Raw genomic sequence first — 24,347 nt, 5'->3', positions numbered from 1 at the left:
AAGAAACTACATATCCCACAATCCCTGGTTCTCTCAGTCTAGTGATTTACAGGTGGGAGCTAAATAGTAATTAGATCTGACACAGGCACAGAGGGATTAGCAGAGAGCTCACCATGCAGTGTTTCATCACTTTCACACCTCCAGATTTGTAATGCAACACAGATGAAATGGCGGGGTGTAGGTTAGATACCTATTATCTGGTCATATGTGTCATCTTACTAAACTGATCAATGGGGAGACGGAGTTTAGGCCGCCTGTGGAGTGGGATATAGGAGGCAGAATAGTAACTGACTATGGATGGAGGGAAGAGAGGAGGAACAGAACGTGGAATGTGGAAGAGAGGAGAAAGAATGGTGACTGAACATGGACAAGGGGGGTAGAGGAGGTAGAATGGTGACTGAACATGGACAAGGGGTTAGAGGAGGTAGAATGGTGACTGAACATGGACAAGGGAGGAGAGAGGAGGTAGAATGGTGACTGAGCACGGACAGTGGGGGATAGAGGAAGTAGATTGGTGACTGAACTTGGATAGGGAGCAAAGAAGAGGTAGAATGGTGACTGAACTTGGATGGTGGAAAAGAGGTGAGAGAATGGTGACTGGACATGGACAAGGGAGGATAGAGGAGGTATAATGGTGACTGAATATGAACATTGGGGGATAGAGGAGATAGATTGGTGACTGAACTTGGATAGGGATCATAGAGGAGGTAGAATGGTGACTGGACAGGGAGGATTGAGGAGATAGAATGGTGACTGAACATGGACAGGGAGGTTTGAGGAGGTAGAATGGTGACTTAATATGGACAATGGGATATAGTAGGTAGAATGGGGACTGAACATGGACAAGGAGTTAGAATGGTGACGAAACATGGACAGGGAGTAAAGGAGGAAGAAGAAAGAAAAGAGAATAGTGACTCAACATGGATGGGGGGATAGAGTTGGCAGAATGGTGACTGATTATAGGAAATGGGGATGTAGTATGTAGGATGGTGACTGAACATGGACAAGGAGGTAGAATAGTGACTGAATATGGACAGAGGACTAGAGGAGGTAGAATAGTGACTGAATATGGACAGAGGACTAGAGGAGGTAGAATAGTGACTGAATATGGACAGAGGACTAGAGGAGGTAGAATAGTGACTGAACATGGACAGGGGCGATAGAGGGGGTAGAATGGTGTCTGGACATGGACAAGGGGGATAGAGGAGGTAGAATAGTGACTGAATATGGACAGGGCTATAGAGAAGATAGAATGGTGACTGAACATGGACAAGGAGTTAGAATGGTGATGAAACATGGACAGGGAGTAAAGGAGGTAGAATGGTGACTGGACATATACACGGGGGTAGAGGAAGCAGAATGGAGACTTAACATGGATGGTGGAAGAATGAGAATAGTGACTCAACATGAATGGGGGATAGAGTTGGCAGAATGGTGATTGATTTTGGGCAATGGGGATATAGTAGGTAAGATGGTGACTGAACATGAACAAGGAGGTAGAACGGTCACTGAATATGGACAGGGGCGATAGAGGAGGCAGAATGGTGACTGAATAGGGACAGGGGGGATAGGGTTGATAGAATGGTGACTGAACATGGACAAGGAGGAGAGAAGAGGTAGAATGGTGAGTGAACATGGACGGGGCAATAGAGGAGGTAGAATGATGAATGAAAATGGACAGGGGCAATAGAGGAGGTAGAATGGTGAGTGAACATGGACAGGGGCAATAGAGGAGGTAGAATGGTGAGTGAACATGGACAGGGGCAATAGAGGAGGTAGAATGGTAAGTGAACATGGACAGGGGCAATAGAGGAGGTCGAATGATGACTGAACATGGACATGGGCAATAGAGGAGGTAGAATGGTGAGTGAACATGGGCAGGAAAAATCGAGGAGGTAGAATGGTGAGTGAACATGGACAGGGAGGATAGAGGGGGTAGAATAATGACTGAACATCCAATCTAAATAAATTAAAATACAGATTTGTCATGTAGAATAAGTACACCCAACATTTTAAATCAATGAAGAAAGATTTAGGTGCTCCAAACGACAGGCCAATGATTAGAACCTCCGTATAGACTATACAGGAAGGATCTGTTGTGTTTAAACCTCAGATATTTAGGATCTGGGTTCTCTTTGCTATTGATGTGTGTGGTGTCATCATGTCAAAATCAATAGCGCTCTCTTAGGTCCTCAGAGAGTTTTGGAAGTGATGTAAAAAGAACACCAAATTATTTGAAATGAAACATTCCACTGCAAATAAAGGTGTAGATTTCAAACAACCACCAATTTGTACAGTACTCCACAGCCCAGCAAATTCACCCCAAGAGATGACTGTTTGATGCAGTCTCCAAGAACACCAACATTGTATTAGGGGATATACAGGTAACTCTTTCAACAGTTGGTGTCAACGTGCATGCATCTACACACTAATAAATAAATCGCACCAATTTAACCTGCCAGGAGAAAGCCTTTACTGTCCAACATGTATGACCAACGTGTGCCAGTCATTGAGTGTAGAGGCCAAAACCAGGCGTTATAGGACAATGTGCTCTGTACTGGTGAACCAAAGCTAGAGTTTGGCACAGAAGCACCGAAGGATAATCTCATATCAACTGTGAAGCATAGTGGTGGAAATGCTATAGTTTGGCTTTGCTCTGCTATGGGACCTTGGCAGGTTCTAAGCTTCGAGTCAACTATAAATTCTACATCATACCAACTACAAGAAAAAAAAAGTGTGACAATGAGAAAATGGTATCAGGGGTAATAAATACTAACCCTTTAGCACAGGGTCAGGTGGTGGACAGGGATATTCCATCTACATATAGTCAATATAGGAAGGGAGAAGCCACGTCTAACAGACCTTTGTGCACAGCAAACTTAAAATATCGGTACTCAGTTGCATTTACAGTTAGGGAAGGACTACTAAAAGTTCAAAATTCAAGCCAATTCAAGTCAATACCTCACAGCTCTCAGTGGCCAGCAGCAGAGCTGGGCAAGCAGAAGAAGATTGCCTTCAAAGGTTGGCTATGTGGAGTGCAGAGGCAACAGGATGGAAGCCACTGATGAGGAGATTTGTTTGCTGCTAAATGTCTTCCTGGAAGAGAAGTAGGAGGACCACCTTGGACCTCTATGACCACCTTGGACCTCTATGACCACCTTGGAACTCTATGACTACCTTGGACCTCTATGACCACCTTGGACCTCTATGACCACCTTGGACCTCTATGACTACCAAGATCTCAAGTTTTTACCCTAAATGTGGACTTTCAAACATTTAAAATTATTTCCAAAAGAAAGGTAAGATTCTAAAATTAACTTTTGAGTTGAATCACCAAGCGACACAACTTAACCACCACAAGTCAAAAGAATCTTCTTCAGTGCCTAGGACTTTTTTTTGCACATCGTTGTGTATATCGTAGATATTTTTTTACCTGATGTATGTATTTTTCTTACTATTACTCTGTATCTCAATTTTTAATATATGTTATTAAAGCACTTTATTTTCACATATTTCTGAATTTTCATAAGCAAGCTTTCATCGTTTGGCCTACAACCTGCATAATCTGTGTATCAAAAATGAAGAATGCAATGATCAAAGTACGAGAAACACCACAGGCTGCAGTTTTTATCTTCACCACAAAGAGGTGATCTCACTTATTGTCAGTGGAACGCAAAAAAAGTCATGTGAGACGCATACAGGAAGTGATGCGGGATTCCAAACAGGAAGTGATGTCAGATATAAATAGGAAGTTCCCGGTTAGAGGTGCATTAACAGGAATTGGACAGAAAACATTGCTGGCGCTGGGAATGAAGACGGTAATGAAATGTTATTTCATATTTACATCCAGTAACCCCTCGTCATGTCCATCTTCTTCTTCCATAGTCGCTGTGATATCTTTTAGTGCCTTCAAATGCTGGCCCACCAAATATTTGGAGCTATACGGTAACATGTACTCCAAAATGTCCTAATTTTAGAGCCATTTATCCAACTGTCCATTCAGAGCCTCTGGTTTATAGACCAGATACATCCTAAATATAGAACCATTTATCCAACTGTCCATCCAGAGCCTCTGGTTTATAGACTGGATACATCCTAAATGTAGAACCATTTATCCAACTGTCCATCCAGAGCCTCTGGTTTATAGACAGGATACATCCTAAATATAGAGACATTTATCCAACTGTTCATCCAGAGCCTCTGGTTTATAGACCGGATACATCCTAAATATAGAACCATGTATCCAACTTTCCATCCAGAGCCTCTGGTTTATAGACCGGATACATCCTAAATATAGATTCATTTATCCAACTGTCCATCCAGAGCTTCTGGTTTATAGACCGGATACATCCTAAATATAGAGCCATTTATCCAACTGTCCATCCAGAGCCTCTGGTTTATAGACCAGATACATCCTAAATATAGAGCCATTTATCCAACTGTCCATCCAGAGCCTCTGGTTTATAGACCGGATACAACCTAAATATAGAGCCATTTATCCAACTGTCCATCCAGAGCCTCTGGTTTATAGACCAGATACATCCTAAATATAGAGCCATTTATCCAACTGTCCATCCAGAGCCTCTGGTTTATAGACCGGATACAAACTAAATATTATCTATTCCACATCCTCATTTAGGATAAGGGTCTGGTATAGATAAGGGGAATCTCGAGCTGTTTGTTTATGGAGAGCAGTCATTTTGGCAGCAATTTAAAAGCACTTTTTTCTTTGTAAAGTGCTCATGCACCTTGGGCTTCAAAAACACCTCTTTTACAGGCATTTGACTTCATTTTTTTTTTTTCAGCCTGTAAAAGTGCCTGTGTCCATGCACACAGGCCTTTTCAGACATATTTGAACATTAGTGTTTACATTGATGAAAACAAGAAACATCCCCAGTACGTTCAGGAGAGGAGCTTTTGGGCAAAAAAAAACACATGGAAACATATCTAAACGCTAGACGTGTTTAGCATTTGGGTGTTCATTCCTTCCAATGGGCAGAGAAAAAATCATATTCTGGCCAATAAAATCCATAAACAAAAACGATTGACATGCCTAAACGTGTGTGCAGTACATGTCTTTCGGTGCGTTTTTTTTTAAGCCGATTTTTCCTGCCCGGAGTAAAAGGTGTCCAGAGGAGAAATTCCAATGTTCAGTGTGCTTGAGCCCTAAGGCCCCTTTCACACTGAGGAGCTTTGCAGGCGCTAGAGTGCTAAAAATAGCACCTGCAAAGCTCCCTCAAACAGCCGCTGCTATCTCTCCAATGTGAAAGCCCGAGGGGTTTCACACTGGAGCGGTGTGCTTGCAGGATGCTGAAAAAAGTCCTGCAAGCCGCATCTTTGGAGCGCCGTAGGAGCCGTGTATTTACCACTCCTAAAGCGCCCCTTCCCATTGAAAACAATGGGGCAGCGCTCCAAACCCGCTGCAGCAGCGCTTTGCGTGCAGTTTTAACCCATTTCCGGCTGCTAGCGGGAGTTAAAACTGCCCCGCTAGCGGCCCGAAAAGCACTGCTAAAACAGCGGTAAAGTGTCGCTAAATATAGCACCACTTTACCGCCAGCGCACCCAGGACCTCAGTGTGAAAGTAGCCTTAATGTCAGTGTTGCTGTAGCAGGCTATATACATCACACAGTTACCCCACTTCACGTGGATGTTAAGGGTATCCCCGGGCATATTTTTTAATGGAGTTTTGCATTTTTAACCACTTGCCGACCGCTGCACGCTGATATACTTCGGCACAATGGCAGCGGTAGGCAAATGGGCGTACTGTACGTCCCCTTTACTTGGTGGGGCTAGTGGACATGCGCGCGCTGCGTACAGCGCAACCGTGCTGGCGGGACCTGAGTACTCAATGTCCGCCGGTGTCCCGTCAATCGTGTCACGGAGCCCCAGAACGGGGAAATGCAAATGTAAACAAGGCATTTCTTTTACAATATAGAAAAAAATTGGGCTAACTTTACTGTTGTCTTATTTTTTTATTCAAAAATGTATTTTTTCCAGAAAAAATGCACTTGTAAGACCGCTGTGCGAATACAGCGTGACATAAAGTATTGCAACGACCACCATTTTATTCTCTAAAGTGTCTGAAAAAAATATATACATAATATATGGGGGTTCTAAGTAATTTTCTAGCAAAAAAAAAAAGAATATAACTTGTTAACAACAAGTTAGAAAAATAGGCCTGGTCCTTAAAATGGTTGTAAACCCTTACAAACCACTTTGACCTACACGTAAGCCTAGATTAAGGCTTACCTGTAGGTCCAAGAAATATCTCCTAAACCTACACGGTTTAGGAGATATTTGCCCGAAGACAGGCACCGCTGTCTACGGAGCATGCGCCGTAAACAGTGGCGCGCAGGCGCACTGAGCGCTCCTTCGTCAATGACGAAGATGCCGTGCATGTCGGCTCCCGTGCGCATGCGCGGGAGTGACGTCATCACGGCTTCGCCGAATGACAGTGGCGGAGCTGTGAGACCCCACCGAGAAGATGGATGCGCCGGACTACAGGGGACAGCGGTGACTTTGCTGGCTCCTGTGTCAGGTAAGTGACACATAATGGGCTACTATGCGATGCATAGTAGTCCATTATGCTTTGCCTTTGCAGGGAATGAAAGAGGAAGTAAACCCATCAGGGTTTACTTCCTCTTTAAGTAGTTAAATACCACCAAAAGAAAGCTCTATTTGTGTGAAAAAAAATGATAAAAATGTCATTTGGGCACAGTGTGACCGCGCTGAAAGCTGAAAACTGGCCTGGGCGGGAAGGGGGTAAAAGTGCCCGGTATTGAAGTGGTTAATCATTACTAAAACCATCGATCCTAGTCAAATGGAGTTTTTACAATGTTTATTTTTCTTTGGAACATTCGTCTCTCATTTAAATGAATAGGGTTTAGATTCAGAACCCGAAATGTTGTCATATTCGGCAAATCCCAACTCGAACTGAAGCCAGGCATGTTCGGTTCATCAAACGTCTGTAGTGATAATTGTTACTTTGTCTTGTTGCACAGTAATGTAAAGTAGTGAAGAAAATAGATGAGCCGCCATCACCCAGCAGCTGTCTTCAGAGGCCCATCACAGTATCTCATTGTACGTCGTGATGGAGGATCAGCCGCCCCTCACATCACCGGGTAAGAGGAGACTTTATTGTAAAGGAGAGAGCAGTACGGAGGCTCCACCTAGATCCCCCATCATCTGATAAACACATAGAAACAATGTATTCAGTCAGTGTGTGTGTTTCCTACAGATAGATCCAGTAATGGGAACCCACCACAGAGATGTCCTCGCCGGGAAGGTCACACCACCCCTCACCATCATCAGGTAGGTGGGACTGAGCATGTAGATCCTAAAATGTATTCTAGGCAAGTAACCTGTTACTCCATTTTACAAATGTATTTGATCATCTTTGGGGTTTAGGGTGAAGTACTCAAATACATCAAAGTTGAAGTTAAAAAAGAAGAAGAGGAGTCATTTGTGGATGGAGTTCAGTCTATGGAGGAGGGTGGTCCTCTGCGTTCTTTGGATTCCACACAGGAAGATCACAACATCCATCATCATGATCGGGTAGCTGGATTTGAGGAATCAAACTCGAAAATGATTCTAAGATAAAAAACTACATTCTTGGAATGGAATCTCTTGTTTTTTTGTTTTTTTTTAATAAATGTATTCTGTAATCTTTGGGGTTTAGGGGGAAGAACTGAAAGACATCAAAATTGAAGTTAAAAAAGAAGAGTTGTGTGTGATGGACAGTCAGCAGTCTATGGAGGAGTCTATGGTCGAGGGAGGTCCTCTGAGTTCCTTGTATTACACACAGGAAGATCACACCATCCCCCACCATCATCAGGTAGTCTGAGCTGAGCAATAGGACTCGAAATATATTCTGAGCTATAAAATGACATTTCTTTATGTAATCTCATCCTTTTTTTGTTCTATCATCATGTTCGCGTTCCATCATCTTTGGGGTTTAGGGTGAAAAATTGATGGACATCAAATCTGAGGTTAAAAAAGAAGAGACATTTGCAAAAGCAGATCAGCAATCTCTGGAGGATGGTTCTCTGTATACCCAGGACTCCACACAGGAAGATCACACCATCCCTCACCATGGTCAGGTAGGTGGGAGTGAGCAACTAGAAGCTATAAAAGGACATTCTTGTATAGAATCCCCTTTTATTAAAAAAAATTTATTCTGTCACCTTTGGGGTTTAGGGTGAAGAACTGAAAGACATCAAAGTTGAGATTAAAGTAGAAGAAGAAGAGACGTTGGTGAGTGGAGATCAGCAGTCTATGGAGACAGAAACTTCTCTACATATAGACACAAGTAAGTAACAAATTCTAAATGCAGAAACAATTTACATTTTTATTCTACTTGTGAATTAAGCATACGTTCATAGTGTTGCATAGGTTCAAAAATAAGGAGGAGATACTGTACACCATATGAAAGGTCCATCTCCATTCCTCAATAAAACGTCATGTTCCCAACAAATGAGGAGGAGATACTGTACACCATATGAAAGGTCCATCTCCATTCCTCAATATAACGTCATGTTCCCAACAAATGAGGAGGAGATACTGTACACCATATGAAAGGTCCATCTCCATTCCTCACTATGATGTCATATTCCCAACAAATGAGGAGGAGATACTGTACACCATATGAAAGGTCCATCTCCATTCCTCAATATAACGTCATGTTCCCAACAAATGAGGAGGAGATACTGTACACCATATGAAAGGTCCATCTCCATTCCTCACTATGATGTCATATTCCCAACAAATGAGGAGGAGATACTGTACACCATATGAAAGGTCCATCTCCATTCCTCAATATAGAGCGAGAGGGAGGGTTGAGAGGAAGTAGTGAGAGACAAGGGGAGTAAGAGAGTGGTGGGAGGGAGGGTGAGAGATGGGGGAGTAAGAGAGAGAGGGAGGGTTGAGAGGGGGGTAAGAGACAGGGAATAATAGAGAGGGGGTGAGAGGGGTTAAAAGGGTGAGAGAGATAGGGGGTAGTAAGAGAGGGAGGGAGGGAGGGTTGAGAGAGAGGGGTGAGTGAGTGGTGAGAGGGAGGGTAAGAGACAGGGGCAGTAAAAAGAGTGGTGAGAGAGAAGGGTGAGAGAGAGGGAGGGCGGGAGTATGAGAAATGGGGAGTAAGAAAGAGAGTGGTGATAGAGGGAGGGTTGAGACAGGAGGATGAGAGAAATGGGGGGGAGTAAGAGAGAAAGGGAGGGTTGAGAGGGAAGTTAGAGAGAGATGGGGGAGTAAGAGAGAGAGTGATGAGAGAGAGAGGGAGGGTGAAAGACAGGGAGAGTGAGAGAAAGGGGGTGAGAGAGTGAGGGTGAGAGAGAGAAAGAGGGAGTGAGTGAGAGAAGGGGTGAAAAAGAGGAGGGGAGCGCAAGAGAGAGTGTGAGAGAGAGAGGGGGGGACATTTGTCATATCTGTACACTGAGTGGCACTCAGTGTACAGATATCAGTGTGCACTCAGTGTATGTAGAAATCAGGGTTATTAGATATAAGTTAGGGAGTAGCACCTGGGGTGAGAGAGACGGGGGGTAAGAGAGGGGAGGGCTGAGAGAGGGGGGTGAGAGGGAGTAGCACCCGGTGGATGGGAACTTGGCAGGAACACTCAGCCTGGCTGGAATATATTAAAGCAGTGTGACATACACACACTCACCTGCTGCTGTGCTGCACACGGGCAGATGGCTCCGAGACCAGTCCATGGAGACCAGTCCATGGAGACCAGTCTATGGAGACCAGTCCATGGAGACCAGTCCATGGAGACCAGTCCATGGGGACCAGTCCATGCTGCAGTGCACCGTCTCCAGCTCTCTACGTTCAGTACCGGCTGTCCCCCATGGCGGGAATGTCGACTGCGGGCGAGGTTAAGACTGTAACCCCCCCCAAGATTCCCTGGGGAGAGAGGTGGCCTGTGCGGCTGCCACTGTCATCATCCCCATGGCTTCACGATCATTCTCTTATCCCGGTCAACGCCTGAGTCCTTTCCTATAGCTGCATCAAGTGCTGGCAGGGATGGGCAGGAGGGGGCGGACTGAGCCTCTCATGGGGTCCTCTATGGACCCCGGGCCCTCAGGCAGTGCCCGAGTGGTCCGTCTGCTGCTGCCCATAGACACACTCCTAAACCTCGTGGACGGCCTTCCCAGAAGAGGTGAAGCTGTTATAGCTGCAAAGGGTGGGCCAACTCAATATTGAACCCTACGGACTAAGACTGGGATTCCATTAAAGTTCATGTGTGTAAGGGCAGGTGTCCCAATACTTTTGATAATTTAGTTTATATGGCTGAATGAAAGAAAGAAAAAATACTTATCATTTTAAAAATATATATATATTTTCCAACAGATGGACTGTATGTTCAGAATGGCAAAATCTCCGGGGGAACTCTTATTGGCTCTCCATATGGTAATGCAGAAGACAATGATATTTCTTCAGGACTAAATCCCATTACTCAAAGTACACCTCACCGATCTTCCCGTCTGGACAGGTCGATGGATAGATCTAACCCCGATAAATCACATCCGGTTCCTCCAGATGTCCTTCTGAGATCCCACAGTGCAGATCCATCTAATCTTGAGGGATCTTCTTCAAACCATGAAGGAGCTCCGGCAGGAGAGCGTTCCTCGTCATGTACAGTGTGCGGGAAGTCTTTCAAAAACAACACGGAGCTTCTCAAACACCAGAAAAGTCACACCAATAAGCGCCCTTTCTCGTGTTCAGAGTGCGGCAAAAGTTTCACAGAAAAAGTCACTTTCATTCGACACCAGAGAATCCACACGGGCGAGCGCCCTTATTCGTGTTTAGAATGTGGCAAGGGCTTCATTCAGAAAGCAGACCTCCTCATTCACCAGAGAAATCACACCGGCGAGCGACCTTTTTCATGTTCACAGTGCGGGAAATGTTACATTACGAAAGGACATCTTACTAAACACCAGAGAGTTCACACTGGGGAGCGTTCTTTCTCGTGTTCAGAGTGCGGGAAATGTTTCATTCACAAAGGAGACCTTATTACTCATCAGAGAAGTCACACGGGTGAGCGTCCTTATTCGTGTTCGGAGTGTGGGAAATGTTTTATCGGAAAAGGAGACCTTGTTAAACACCAGAAAAGTCACCTGGGTGAGCGGCCTTATTCATGTGAAGTGTGCGGGAAGTGTTTCTCTACGAAACAAATACTTATTCAGCACCAGGGAATTCATACAGGTGAGCGTCCTTTCTCTTGTCCAGAGTGCGGGAAATCATTCATTATGAAAGGAAACCTTCTTAAGCACCAGATAATTCACACGGGTGAGCGCCCTTTCTCGTGTTCAGAGTGCCAAAAATGTTTCTATCGCAAAATAGATCTTCTTATACACCAGAGAATTCACACTGGAGAGCGTCCTTTCTCCTGCACGCAGTGCGGGAAGTGTTTTTGTCGTAAGGATTCTCTTTATCGACACCAGAGAAGCCACACCAGTGAACGTCCTTTCTCCTGTTCAGAGTGCGGGAAATCTTTTGCTCAGAAAGGAGACCTTGTTAGACATTCAAGACGCCACACGGGTGAGCGTCCTTAATCATCTTAAGTGTGCGGGAAATGTTTCAGTCTTAAAAATTTAATTTGTTCCACAGCAGACAATTGATCTGATTTAACACCCTTTCTTATGTTCAGACTGTCATATGGAAAGTGTGGCAAAAATAACCACCAGAGAGTTTACAGGTCGGTGAACGTTCTTTTCTCTTTAATTTGTGTGTGGAAAATGTGTCAGTTACAGTAAATCATCTATTGCACACCCAATAATTCACACAGGGTAATAATATTTTTATGTTCAAAGTGTGGCAAAGTGAGGCTGGCTGACACCCACTAGTGGACTCCAGAACTACAACCTTCCTCTCTGGGAAGCACAGTGCCACCAGCAGGTGATCCAGGTCCTGATGCCATCACCACCATCTTGGCTATCCTCCTCATGGGCACAGGTGAAAACTGATTATTGGGACCTGCTGGTGGACACCAGAACTACAACCTTCCTCTCTGGGAAGCACAGTGCCACCAGCAGGTGACCCAGGTCCGGACACCATCACCACCATCTTGGTTATCCTCATTATGGGCACAGGTGCTAACTGATTACTGGGATCTGCTGGGAGACACCTGCTGGTGGACTCAAGAACTACAACCTTCCACTCTGGGAAGCACAGTGCCACCAGCAGGTGATCCAGGTCCTGACACCATCACCACCACCTTGGTTATCCTCATGGGCACAGGTGAAAACTGATAACTGGGATCTACTGGCTTCTGGGAGACACCCACTGGTGGCCTCTAGAACCACAACTTCTACTCTGGGCAACAGACCAGCAAGTGACCCAGGTCTTAACATCATCATTGCCATCTTGGTTATCCTCATCATGGACAAAAGATGCAAACTGATTACCGGGATCTTCTGGGAGACACTGGAACTACAACCTTCCACTCTGGGAAGCTCAGTGCCACCAGCAAGTGATCCAGGTCCTGATGCCATCAATGCTATCTTAGTTATCCTCCTCATGGATTCTGACTACTGGGATCTGCTGGGTGACAAGTGCTGGTGGACACCAGAACTATAAATGTCTGTTCTGGGAAGCTCATGCCATCAGCAGGTAATCCAGGTCCTAATACCATCACCGCCATCTTAATTATCCTCCTTATGGGCACAGGTGGAAACTGATTACCCGGATCTGCTGGCTGCTGAGAGACACCCGCTGGTGGACACCAGAACTACAACCTTCCACTCTGGGAAGCACAGTGCCACCAGCAGGTGATCCAGGTACTGACACCATCACCGCCCTCTTGGTTATCCTCCTCATGGGCAGAAGGTGCAAAATGATTACTCACTTCTGGGAGACACCCGCTGGTGGCCTCTAGAACAACAACTTCCGCTCTGGCAACACACCAGCAAGTGACCCAGGTCTTGACACCATCATTGCCATCTTGGTTATCCTAATCATGGCAAAAGGTGAAAACTGATTACCCGGAGACACTGGAACTACAACCTTCCACCCTGGGAAGCTCAGTGCCCCCATCAGGTGATCCAGGTCCTGATGCCATCACTGCCATCTTGGTTATCCTCCTCATGGGCACAGGTGGATTCTGACTACTAAGATCTGCTGGGTGACACCTGCTGGTGGACACCAGAACTATAATCTTCCGCTCTGGGAAGCTCATGCCATCAGCAGGTGATCCAGGTCCTAATACCATCACCGCCATCTTGGTTATCCTCCTTATGGGCACAGGTGGAAACTGATTACCCGGATCTGCTGGCTGCTGAGAGACACCCGTTGGTGGACACCAGAACTACAACCTTACACTCTGGGAAGCACAGTGCCACCAGCAGGTGATCCAGATCCTGACTCCATCACGCACACCTTGGTTATCCTCCAAATGGGTACAGTGAAAGGTTCCATAATTTTACAATTATTTTCTTCATTATTAATAAAGAGGACATCCCCATTACCGGTTTACCGGTTTAACCCCTTATATTAGTAATAAGCAGAGAAGGACCCCTTACAATTAGTGATCAGTGGAGGTGAGTCCTTTTTTACATAGTTTTTTTTTTTGCTGCGTATCCACAACTACTAAGTATCCAACAGCATAGTAACAAAGTATACAGTGTATAGAATTGTAGTACATTAGGAGTCTATTTATATAACCTATGTATGTATGTGAGTTAGGGACCTTGGATCGTAAGCTCTTTGGGGGCAGGGATTGATGGTAATGTATAATATATGTAAAGAGCTGCATAAATTGGCGGTGCAGAAGGATATGTCACTGTCATTTTTCTAAGAGATGAATTTCTTTGTCATCAGCTCCACCTAGTGGCCATAATGTGATATAGGTTTTTCAGAAAACCACTCTGCATTTTGGCCACTAGATGGAGCTGATGAGACAGACTATTAATCTGTATTGGTGACCTTTACGCTCATCTTGCACAAACGCCTCTGACATTCATTCAACGAATGTTATATCAACCAAGTCTGCATATAAGATACAGCGATCATATTTTTTACATGTAAACATGAGTGATGTTTGTAAAAACTGTATATTTTTTATAATATTTCATGAAATATGTAAAGCAGTTCATATATAAGTTAAATGACAGTAATGGGAATTTTTAACAAAAATAATGTAATCATGAAATAAAAATGAAATGAAGAATGAATTTAAACTCCAGAATGAATTATGACGTTTCTAATTCCGCATGTACTGTAAACATGGTATCAATATTGAATAAATGTATCCATTGTTTCCCATATGTGCCTCCAGTTTATTAATGTTGTATGTCGGGGATTTCATCCACTGTGTCCCGATTCCTGATCCATCTAATCCAGGGGGTCTCCAATTTTTTCTGCAGGAAGAAGACATTGTATATTTTACAAATATTCATGGGCTGAAAAATTTAAATCAATGAACAATCTCCAAGAAATAACGTCACATCAGAAGTCCTCCCCTTTTTGCCTATGAAGTTATCCCTTTCGCATCAGGAGCCCCCTTCGCATCAGGAGCCCCCTTCACATCAGGAGCCCCCTTCACATCAGAAGCCCTCCTATCACATCAGAGATCCCCCCCCCATCATATTAGAAGCCCGTTCACATCACAGCCCCCCTTTCACATCAAATTCCTCCACCACATTTGAGCTCCCCTTCACATCAGAGCTCTGTTGTATATTACAAGGCATCGTCAAACCTCTACTCAAGAAACCAAACCTGGACCCTCAGGATCCAAACAACCGTAGGCCAATTACAAGCCTCAACACCATTTCTAAGATCATGGAGAAAGCTGTAGTACATCAGCTACAACTTCACCTGGATACTCACAAACTCCTGGACCCGCTGCAATCAGGCTTCCGCCCGGGTCATGGAATAGAAACAGCTCTCCTCAAGATTTGGGATGACGCCCTCGAAGCAGCAGATGATGGAGAGCCGTGTCTCCTCGTACTGCTAGACCTAAGTGCAGCGTTTGATACAGTAGATCACAATACTCTACTCGTCCGCCTCACAGAAGTAGCCAGAGTCCAAGACATAGATCTCCAATGGTTCGCGTCCTTCCTAGGAAATTGGTCACAGACAGTAAAACTAGGAAAATTCCTAGCTCGGGCAGTCACCTGCGGAGTCCCTCAAGGCTCTCCGTTGTCACCCGTTCTCTTCAACATTTACATTCGCCCACTCCTTCAAATCATCAGATGCTCAGATCTCTGCTTCCACTCTTACGCTGATGACACGCAACTTTATTTCCGGATCAATGAAAAAAAAGATCACCAACAACAACTCAAACTGCCACCAACCGTCTTTGGGCAGACTATCTCCCCAAAGACCAAAGCGAAGAGTCTCGGGGTTATTTTAGACGCACAAATGTCAATGGATGCGCAAATAGGATCTGTAGTCAGTGGATCTCACCATCTGCTGCGCATGCTTCGCAGACTCATCCCTTTTATCCCAAAGAATGACAAAGCAGTGGTAGTTGGAACAATCATTAATTCACGACTGGACTACGCAAACTCGCTTTACATAGGATTACCACAATATCAACTTGCGCGATTACAACTGATCCAAAACACGGCGGCAAGGCTGATAACAGGAAAAAAACCCTGGGAATCCATCTCTCCTTCGCTGAGGAGCTTACATTGGCTAACCGTAAAAAATCGGATCACGTTCAAGACCCTTTGCCTCACCCACAAATGTGTGCATAGAGAAGCTCCGCAATACCTAATGGAGAAAATAAATCATTACACACCAAACCGCAGTCTTCGATCAGCCAACAAAAACCTCCTCCTCGTGCCCAAAGCCCGGTATAAATCCAAGGGGGATCGGAGATTCGCTGTCCAAGGGCCTCAGCTATGGAATGCTCTACCAATCAACATCCGCCTGGAAGAAAATCACCTGGCTTTTGGGAAAAAACTCAAGACCTTTTAGCAGATGATCAAAGCTCGCCACAGCGCCTAGAGGTGATTCAGTTCGCATTGTGCGCTATACAAGTATTTCATTCATTCATTCATTCATTAGAGCCTCCTCTTCACATCAAAGACCCCCCCCCCATTATTTAAAAGCCCCCCTTCACATCAGAAGTCCTCCCCTTATTTGCATCTGTAGTTATCCCTTTTGCACCAGGAGCCCCCCCAGCACATCAAAGTCTCCCCTTTACATCAAAGCTCCCCCTATCACATTGGAAGCCCCCTTCACATGAGCCCCTCTTGACATCAGAGGCCCTCCTTCATTTTAGAAGTCCCCCTATTACATCAGAGGTCCCCCCATCATATTAGAAGCCCCTTTCACATCAGAAGTGTCCCCCTCATAACATTGGATGCCCCCAGCACATTTGAGACCCCCCTTCACATCAGAGCCCTGTTGTACATCAGATCGTCCTCTTCCTTTCCATTAGAGTCTCCCCTACCCATCACATTGGAAGCCCCCTTCACATCATAGTCCCTCTTAGCATGAGAAGCTCCCTAACAGAGCCCCCCCATCACATTGGAAGCCCCCTTCACATCATAGTCCTTCTTAGCATGAGAAGCTCCCTATCATATATCAGAGCCCCCCCCCATCACATTGGAAGCCCCCTTCACATCATAGTCCCTCTTAGCATGAGAAGCTCCCTATCATATCAGAGCCCCCCCCCCCCATCACATTGGAAGCCGCCTTCAAATGGGAGCCCCTCTTGACATCAGAAGCCCCCTATTTACATCAGAGGTTCCGCCTTCATTTTAGAAGTCCCCCTATCACATCAGAGGTCCCCCCATCATATTAGAAGCCCCTTTGACATCAGAAGTGTCCCCCCCCCCCGTCACATTAGACGGGCTCTTCACATTAAACGCCCCCACCACATTTGAGACCCCCCCCTTCACATCAGAGCCCTGTTGTACATCAGATCTTCCTCTTCACATCAGATATTCCTCTTCCTTTCCATTAGAGTCCCCCCTACCCATCACATTGGAAGCCCCCTTCTCATCATAGTCCCCCTTAGCATGAGAAGCCCCTTATCACATCAGAGTCCCTCTTGACATGAGAAGCCCCCTATTTACCTCAGAGGTCCCCCCTTCATTTTTGAAGCCCCCTAGAGGTTCCTTCCATCACATTGTAAGCCCCATATCACAGTGTTACCGGCCTCAAAATGTGAATTAAGAGAGCCGATGATTGTAGACGCGATGAGATAAGGTGATCAGCTTGGCGTGGACTGCAAAGAATTACACAAACAGCATGAGATATGACCACTGACTTTATGGCTGGAAGTAGTTTAATTTTTACATAACAATACATCTTTTACATTTTTATAGTCACATGTTTATAACCATTAACAATATATATAATACCGATTTTAACTAAAGTATTTTAAAACGTAGTTATAACAATGAACATTACTAAATTTAATAACATATATATCCCTGTTATTCAGTGTTATAGATAATTATCTTTATCTCTCTGGTACACTTTAAGTGTGCAATAATCATACTGGCAATGCATTGCTTTAATACAAATATTTTCATGGTAGTACTTTTTTTTAACCACTAGATGGTGCACATTGCATGTCTGTATGATGCAATACATAAGCTTTACATACAATAGGTTTTTTCTATATTAAATAACAGAAAACATGTGCTTCTATAAATCTATGCAATTTCCAATAAATCAGGTTTACCCATTTAGAAAGGTTTAGTGTTTATCATAGACATTTGTTCTGACTAATGCAGTATTTTCATGTTCTTATGCACTTTTCACTTGTTTCTGACACATGCTGTTCTAAACGTCTAATTACAGCAAAACTATAGCATAAAATCTGCTGAGACTTTTTCTGCATCTGCTCAAGATGTTTAGGAATCTTTCTATCACAGGTTAATACAGATTAGGAACAATTTAGAGTACATACCTGCAAAGAATCACACAAACAGCATGAGATAGGACCACTGACTTTATGGCTGGAAGTAGTTTAATTTCCAGTCACATGGTGGCCTTATATAGACTCTGTTTGTGCACCTTCTCTGCCATCTACTGGTTATTAATAGAATAGAAGGGAGATGTTTAGAAATCTAAAAAAAAATGAATATGTACTTTGCTTTGGGGTGTCTGTTTTGTGACCATATAAACCCCAGTCTGTCACAACAGCAGAGGTCCCCCCATTATATTAGAAGCCCTTTTCACATCAGAGCTGTCACTCCATCACATTAGAGCCCCCTTCACATCAAACAACCCCACCACATTTGAGACCCCTCTTCACATCAAAGCCCTGTTGTACATCAGATCTTTCATTTTTATATCAGAGGCTCACAATTATTTGAGAGTCCCCCCTTCAAATCAGAGGTCCCCCCTCGCATTGGAAGCCCCCTTCACATCAGAGCCCCCATTACATCAGAGGCCCCAATCACACTAGGAGCCCTCTTCACAAGAGAGGCCCTTAATTACATCAGAGATCCCCCCATCACATTGGAAGCGGCCCTTAAAAAATAGTGTCAAAAGTGTTCGATGTGTCCGCCACAATGTTGCAGTCACGATTAAAATCGCAGATTGCTGCCATTTTATAAATGAATAATATAAATGCCATAAATCTATCCCCTAGTTTGTAGATTCTATAACTTTTGCATAAACCAATCAATATACGCTTATTGCAATTTTTTTTTTTTACAAAAAATATGTAGAAGAATACATATCGGCCTAAACTGATAAAGAAATTACTTTTTTTTATATATTTTTTGAGGGTATTTATTATAGCAAAAAGTAAAAAAAAATTGCTTTTTTTTTTTCAAAATTGTCAGTCTTTTTTTTATGCACAGCGCAAAAAATAAAAACCGCAGAGGTGATCAATTATCACGAAAAGAAAGCTCTATTTGTGGGGGGGGGGGGGGGGAAGGACGTCAATTTTATCTGGGTATAGTGTCGCACGACCGCGCAATTGTCAGTTAAAGCGAATCACAAAAAGTGCTCTGGTCAGGAAGGTGGAGGGGGGGGGTAAATTAGACTGAAGTGGTTAAGGAATTCGAGGTAGAAACAGGAAGTGATGTAGGGGTTCCAAACAGGAAACGATGTAGAATAAAAACAGGGAGCGACGCCACAAAAAACAAAACAGGAAGTTCCGGGTGAGAGGTGAGTCGGGAGGAAGTAGAGAGGAGACATTGCAGGACCTGGCAATATAGGAGGTAATAAGATATTATTTTATACTTACACCCAGTAACACCCCCGTTATGTCCGTCTTCTTCCTCCATAGGCACTGTGATGTCTTTTACCTCCAGCAAATGACGATACAAACAGATCTAATTTGCAGAAAATGAATGGATGAATCGCAAGTGCTTTGTTTGGTATTTATTAAAGAGGAAGTAAAGGCAAAATGTGTTTTTTTTGTTTGTTTTTTTTTTTTAAAAGCACACCCTGTAAGGCAAAGGCATAATGAGCTAGTATGCATAGCATACTAACTCATTATGAATAACTTACCTGAGAACGAAGCCCCCCAAGCGGTCCTCCGTCTTCCTCTTCGTCGCTGCCATGTATCCCGGAGCGACTTCCGGGTCTCCCGGCTCCAGCGCTGTGATTCGCCGGATTCGCATTCGCCATAGACAGCGGTGGCTGTCTTCGGGTAAATATCTCCTAAACCGTGTAGGTTTAGGAGATATTTCTTGGACCTACAGGTAAGCCTTAATATAGGCTTAGCTGTAGGTCAAAGTTGGTTGTAAGGGTTTACAACCTCTTTAACACATCACAGACATAGTTGCAAACCTCCCTCACTTTTGGATGGAGGGTTTAAGACAAATCTCTACTTGTGTAGGATTTACAGTATAATGATCAGTCGCTATATTATCTGTCTACAGAGATCAGAGTCTTGTATGGATCAGTGAAGATGGAGGAGAATCCGAGTCACATGACTGAGAAGATACTAAACCTCACCCTGGAGATCATCTACCTGCTGACCGGAGAGGTAAGGAGGATTCTGGGAGGTCACATGAAATCACTCTTATCTCTATTAATAAAACACAGACCTGACCGGAGAGGTGAGGAGGATTCTGGGAGGTCACATGACATCACTCTTATCTCTATTAATAAAACACAGACCTGACCGGAGAGGTGAGGAGGATTCTGGGAGGTCACATGTCTTTTTGTTGTGCTTTCAATGCAGAGTTTTCCTCCAATGAAGTTTGGTGACAATTTAACCATCACAGTGCCTTCATATCATTCCCTGAAACACAAAAGAAACAATGACGAGAAGATTGTAGAAGTCACCCAAAAGATCACTGATCTGCTGACAGGAGAGGTGAGCGGTGCCGGGAATTCTGGGACATTATCCAGTAACGGACAAGGGATGTGTCTGGATGGTGACTGTATCATTGTGTGTGTCAGGTTCCTATAAGGTGTCAGGATGTCACTGTCTATTTCTCCATGGAGGAGTGGGAGTATTTAGAAGGACACAAGGATCTCTACAAGGACTTCATGATGGACAATCAGCCGCCCCTCACATCACTGGGTAAGAGGAGACTTTATTGTAAAGGAGAGAGCAGTACGGAGGCTCCACCTAGATCCCCCATCATCTGATAAACACATAGAAACAATGTATTCAGTCAGTGTGTGTGTTTCCTACAGATGGATCCAGTAATGGGAACCCACCAGAGAGATGTCCCCGTCCTCTGTATTCCTGGGATTCCACACAGGAAGGTCACACCATCCCCCACCATCATCAGGTAGGTGGACTTGGTGTATAGAACACAGATGTAATTCTGAACTTGGTGTTCACTTCCACCCCCCGAAGAGCAGATTTTGCCCCCTGGCTCCCAACTCAAATTCCAGCTGCTTCTTGAAGCATCCCCAATTGTATTGTTTATTTCTTCTATGAGTCTGGGGTCCAGTCACATGACATCATGGGTCCTCTTCCTGCTTTTACTCCTCCAATAGGGGGTGCATGCTAAATCAAGTGTTGCTGTTGCTCCATTGTGTCCAAGCCAGTGTGATGACATATCTCCAGAGGGTGGATCTCTTCCCACCTGGATTCACAGGTAATAAGCAGTAGACCTGCTACGTGTCAGTAACACCTACCGATCCTGTGACTGGACAGTGAAAGGACAAGCAGCAGACTGATGAGTTCATCCCTCTGTCACTCTTCACACGTCATGCTATCAGCAACCCCCTAGTTAGCACTTGGCTCATTGTTCTGCTTTCCCCTCTCCAGTTTAAAGCGGGAATGCACCTAAAAATAATTATTAAATGCTAGCAGCTACAAATACTGCAGTTGCTAATTTTTAATAAATGGGCACTTACCTTTCCTGGAGTCCAGCGATGTTGGCAGCCGAAGCCGATCAATCTCTCAGCTGCTGCTGCCGCCGCCATTCTTGGTGAGATTCTCGGCTTCACTTCCCAGTTCCCTACTGCGCATGCACGAGTTGCGCTGTGTGTCCTAAATGGTCCCCGCTATCTCCTGGGACCTGTGTGTTTCCCAGGAGACAGCGGAGGGCAGGGGGTGTGTGGGAAGGGGCGGGACTCCAGCAGGAGTCTATTCCCGGAATTATGGCCCAATTGTGGCACCGGAGGTGGGGAGGAATCGGATAAGCGGAAGATCCACTTTTGGGTGGAACTCCGCTTTAAGCTTTGCTTTCCAAGCACTACAAGAGGCTGATATCATGTCACATTCAGCTACTTACTCTGCTTATATTTATTAAAAAACACATTTAATTATGTAGTTGGGAATGCAGAGCTGCTGTCATTTTGTGTCTTTTATATCTGCCTAACGTTGATTTTAATAGATGTTTTCTAATGTTTTGGGGTTCAGGGTGAAGAACGGATTAATATAAAGGTTGAGGTTAAAGAGGAAGAAGAAGAGACTTATGTGGGGGGTGATCAGCCGTCCATGGAGGAGGTCGGGATGATTATCAAAAGTGAACAGGAAGAAATGTCTCCACCTATCAACACAAGTAAGTAACACGATGGAAGAAATGTGTCACAGTCTCATTTTATTTCTGAGTATAAGGATTGTAGTTTAAGCCAAAATGTTAGAAAATTTTCAGATCTTCTCATATGATGAGTGTGCCCTGGTCCTACCTACAAAAAGGAATAGGAAGTAAGGTCCATCTCCATTCCTCAATATAACGTCATGTTCCCAACAAATGAGGAGGAGATACTGTACACCATATGAAAGGTCCATCTCCATTCCTCAATATAACGTCATGTTCCCAACAAATGAGGAGGAGATACTGTACACCATATGAAAGGTCCATCTCCATTCCTCACTATGATGTCATGTTCCCAACAAATGAGGAGGAGATACTGTACACCATATGAAAGGTCCATCTCCGTTCCTCAATATAATGTCATGTTCCCAACAAATGTTGTGGCACCACCATTACTCCCCATAGCTGTTATTAACGCAGAAAGCAATGTTACCCAGTGTCTCATCATTGTTTTGGGTGTTTTATATTTTTTAACTGGTTTGTTTTCAGATTTTGATGTTACAGTTGAACCCACTTCCATGTCGGAGCTCTGTGAAACTGTTGACTGTTAGACCAACATGACTTTTTTTATTACTGACATTTTTAGAAGAGTGTTCATGTTGGAGTTCATATATGATCTGCAAACTCTTTAATATTTAAGAGCCAGGAATATACAGGCAATCCAATTCTAACACGTTTTGGTAATGAAGCCTCAGTCATAGCTATTCAATATTGAAGAATTTGAAGATCATATATGGGCTCGGTGTGAAGACTTTTCTGATTGATTTTTGAGGGCAATAAGGATTCCATCTGTAAGATCTACATTTCCACTTATTCCCCCGACGGGGAGGAGGAGTTTAAGCTTCAGTTATTTGTCATCTACTGACATTTTTACATCTTCTTTCCCACAGATGGATGTGATGTCGGGAATTCCTCGGAGAGACGTCTTCTATTATCTGCTGATTGTAAGTCAGAAGATAATGTCATCACACAGGATCCTCCAGGAGGAAATCCAAATACACAAAATATACATCACAGACCTTCCTGTCCGGAGACATCAATGGATCCCTCTGATCAGGGGGAATCTTCTCATCAATCACATACTATGATTGGAAATATCCATGTAAGATCTCACACTGCAGATCCATCAACAGATCCTTCTAATCCCGAGGAAACTTCCTCACCCCATGAAGGAGATCACCGAGGTGACAATCTATTCTCATGTTCAGAGTGCGGGAAAACTTTCACTCGGAAAGGCGCACTTGTTGAACACCAGAGAATTCACACGGGTGAGCGCCCTTATTCATGTTCAGATTGCGGGAAATCTTTCACTCTGAAAGGAAACCTTGTTACACATCAGAAAATTCACACAGGTTTGCGTCCCTATCCGTGTTCAGAGTGCGGGAAGTCTTTCACTCAAAAACGAGACCTTCATAAACACCAGAGAAGTCACACGGGTGAACGTCCTTATTTATGTTCAGAGTGCGGGAAATGTTTCGCTCATCAAGGAGACCTTGTTAGACACCAGAGATTTCACACTGGTGAGCGTCCTTATTCATGTTTAGAGTGCGGGAAATCTTTCACTCAGAAAAAGGACCTTGTTAGACATCAGATAAGTCACACGGGTGAGCGTCCTTATTTATGTTTAGAGTGTGGGAAATCTTTCACGCTGAAAGAAAGCCTTGCGACACATCAGAGAATTCACACGGGTGAGCGTCCTTTTTCATGTTCAGAGTGCGTGAAATCTTTCAATAAGAAAGATCATCTTATTAAACACCAGAGAAATCACACAGGCGAGCGTCCCTATTCATGTTCAGAGTGCGGGAAATCTTTCATTTGTAAAGAAGACTTGGTTAGACACAAGAAGATTCACACAGGTGAGCGTCCTTATTCATGTTCAGTGTGCGGGAAATCTTTCAATAAGAAAGATAATCTTGTTAAACATCAGAAGATTCACGTGGGCGAGCGTCCTTATTCCTGTTCAGGCTGCAGAAAATCTTTCACTTGTAAAGGAAACCTTGCTAAACATCAGAGAATTCATACAGGCAAGCGTCCTTATTTATGTTCAGAGTGTGGGAAATCCTTCACTTATAAAGGAGACCTTGTTAAGCACCAGAGAATTCACACGGGTGAGCGTCCATTTTCATGTTCAGTGTGCGGGAAATCTTTCACTCGGAAAGGACAACTTGTGAAACACCGGAGAAGTCACACTATGCTCTAAGTGCGGGAGGGAGTCCTCCTCTTTTCCCTGGCCTGTCGGAGCTCGCAGAAGAGGTTTCAGCCTGGAACACACCACTGGCCATGGTGGCATTGTCCACCCCTGTGTGGTCATAAGGAGGTCTACAAGGTCTTTCCCCTTACTGACACCTATAAATAAATTCAGAAAGAGGTATATCTATTAAAGTTTTTATATGCCCTAGATTGTGTTCTTCCTAGTCTTCTCTTCTTTCCGTC

General features: G+C 44.2%; 1 protein-coding gene across 1 annotated transcript; it reads left to right on the top strand.

Moving 5' to 3' along the window:
* Positions 1 to 3,728: 3,728 nt before the first annotated feature.
* Positions 3,729 to 24,312, top strand: LOC143955205 (uncharacterized). Its single transcript, XM_077465291.1, has 15 exons — positions 3,729 to 3,818; positions 7,002 to 7,121; positions 7,242 to 7,311; positions 7,408 to 7,554; positions 7,679 to 7,834; positions 7,959 to 8,099; positions 8,197 to 8,308; positions 10,342 to 11,543; positions 19,091 to 19,124; positions 19,791 to 19,897; positions 20,096 to 20,230; positions 20,317 to 20,440; positions 20,557 to 20,654; positions 21,737 to 21,878; positions 22,805 to 24,312. Exons 2-15 carry the CDS (start codon positions 7,027 to 7,029, stop codon positions 24,112 to 24,114), a joined length of 3,873 nt encoding a protein of 1,290 aa, XP_077321417.1. The 5' UTR covers positions 3,729 to 3,818; positions 7,002 to 7,026; the 3' UTR covers positions 24,115 to 24,312.
* The last annotated feature ends 35 nt before the right edge of the window (positions 24,313 to 24,347 follow it).

This window comes from Lithobates pipiens, unplaced genomic scaffold (genome assembly GCF_037356315.1).
Source record: "Lithobates pipiens isolate NorthernLeopardFrog02 unplaced genomic scaffold, aLitPip1_a1.2 Scaffold_35, whole genome shotgun sequence".
NCBI classification, from domain to species: Eukaryota; Metazoa; Chordata; class Amphibia; order Anura; family Ranidae; genus Lithobates; species Lithobates pipiens.
This window is presented reverse-complemented; position numbering and strand designations above follow the sequence as displayed.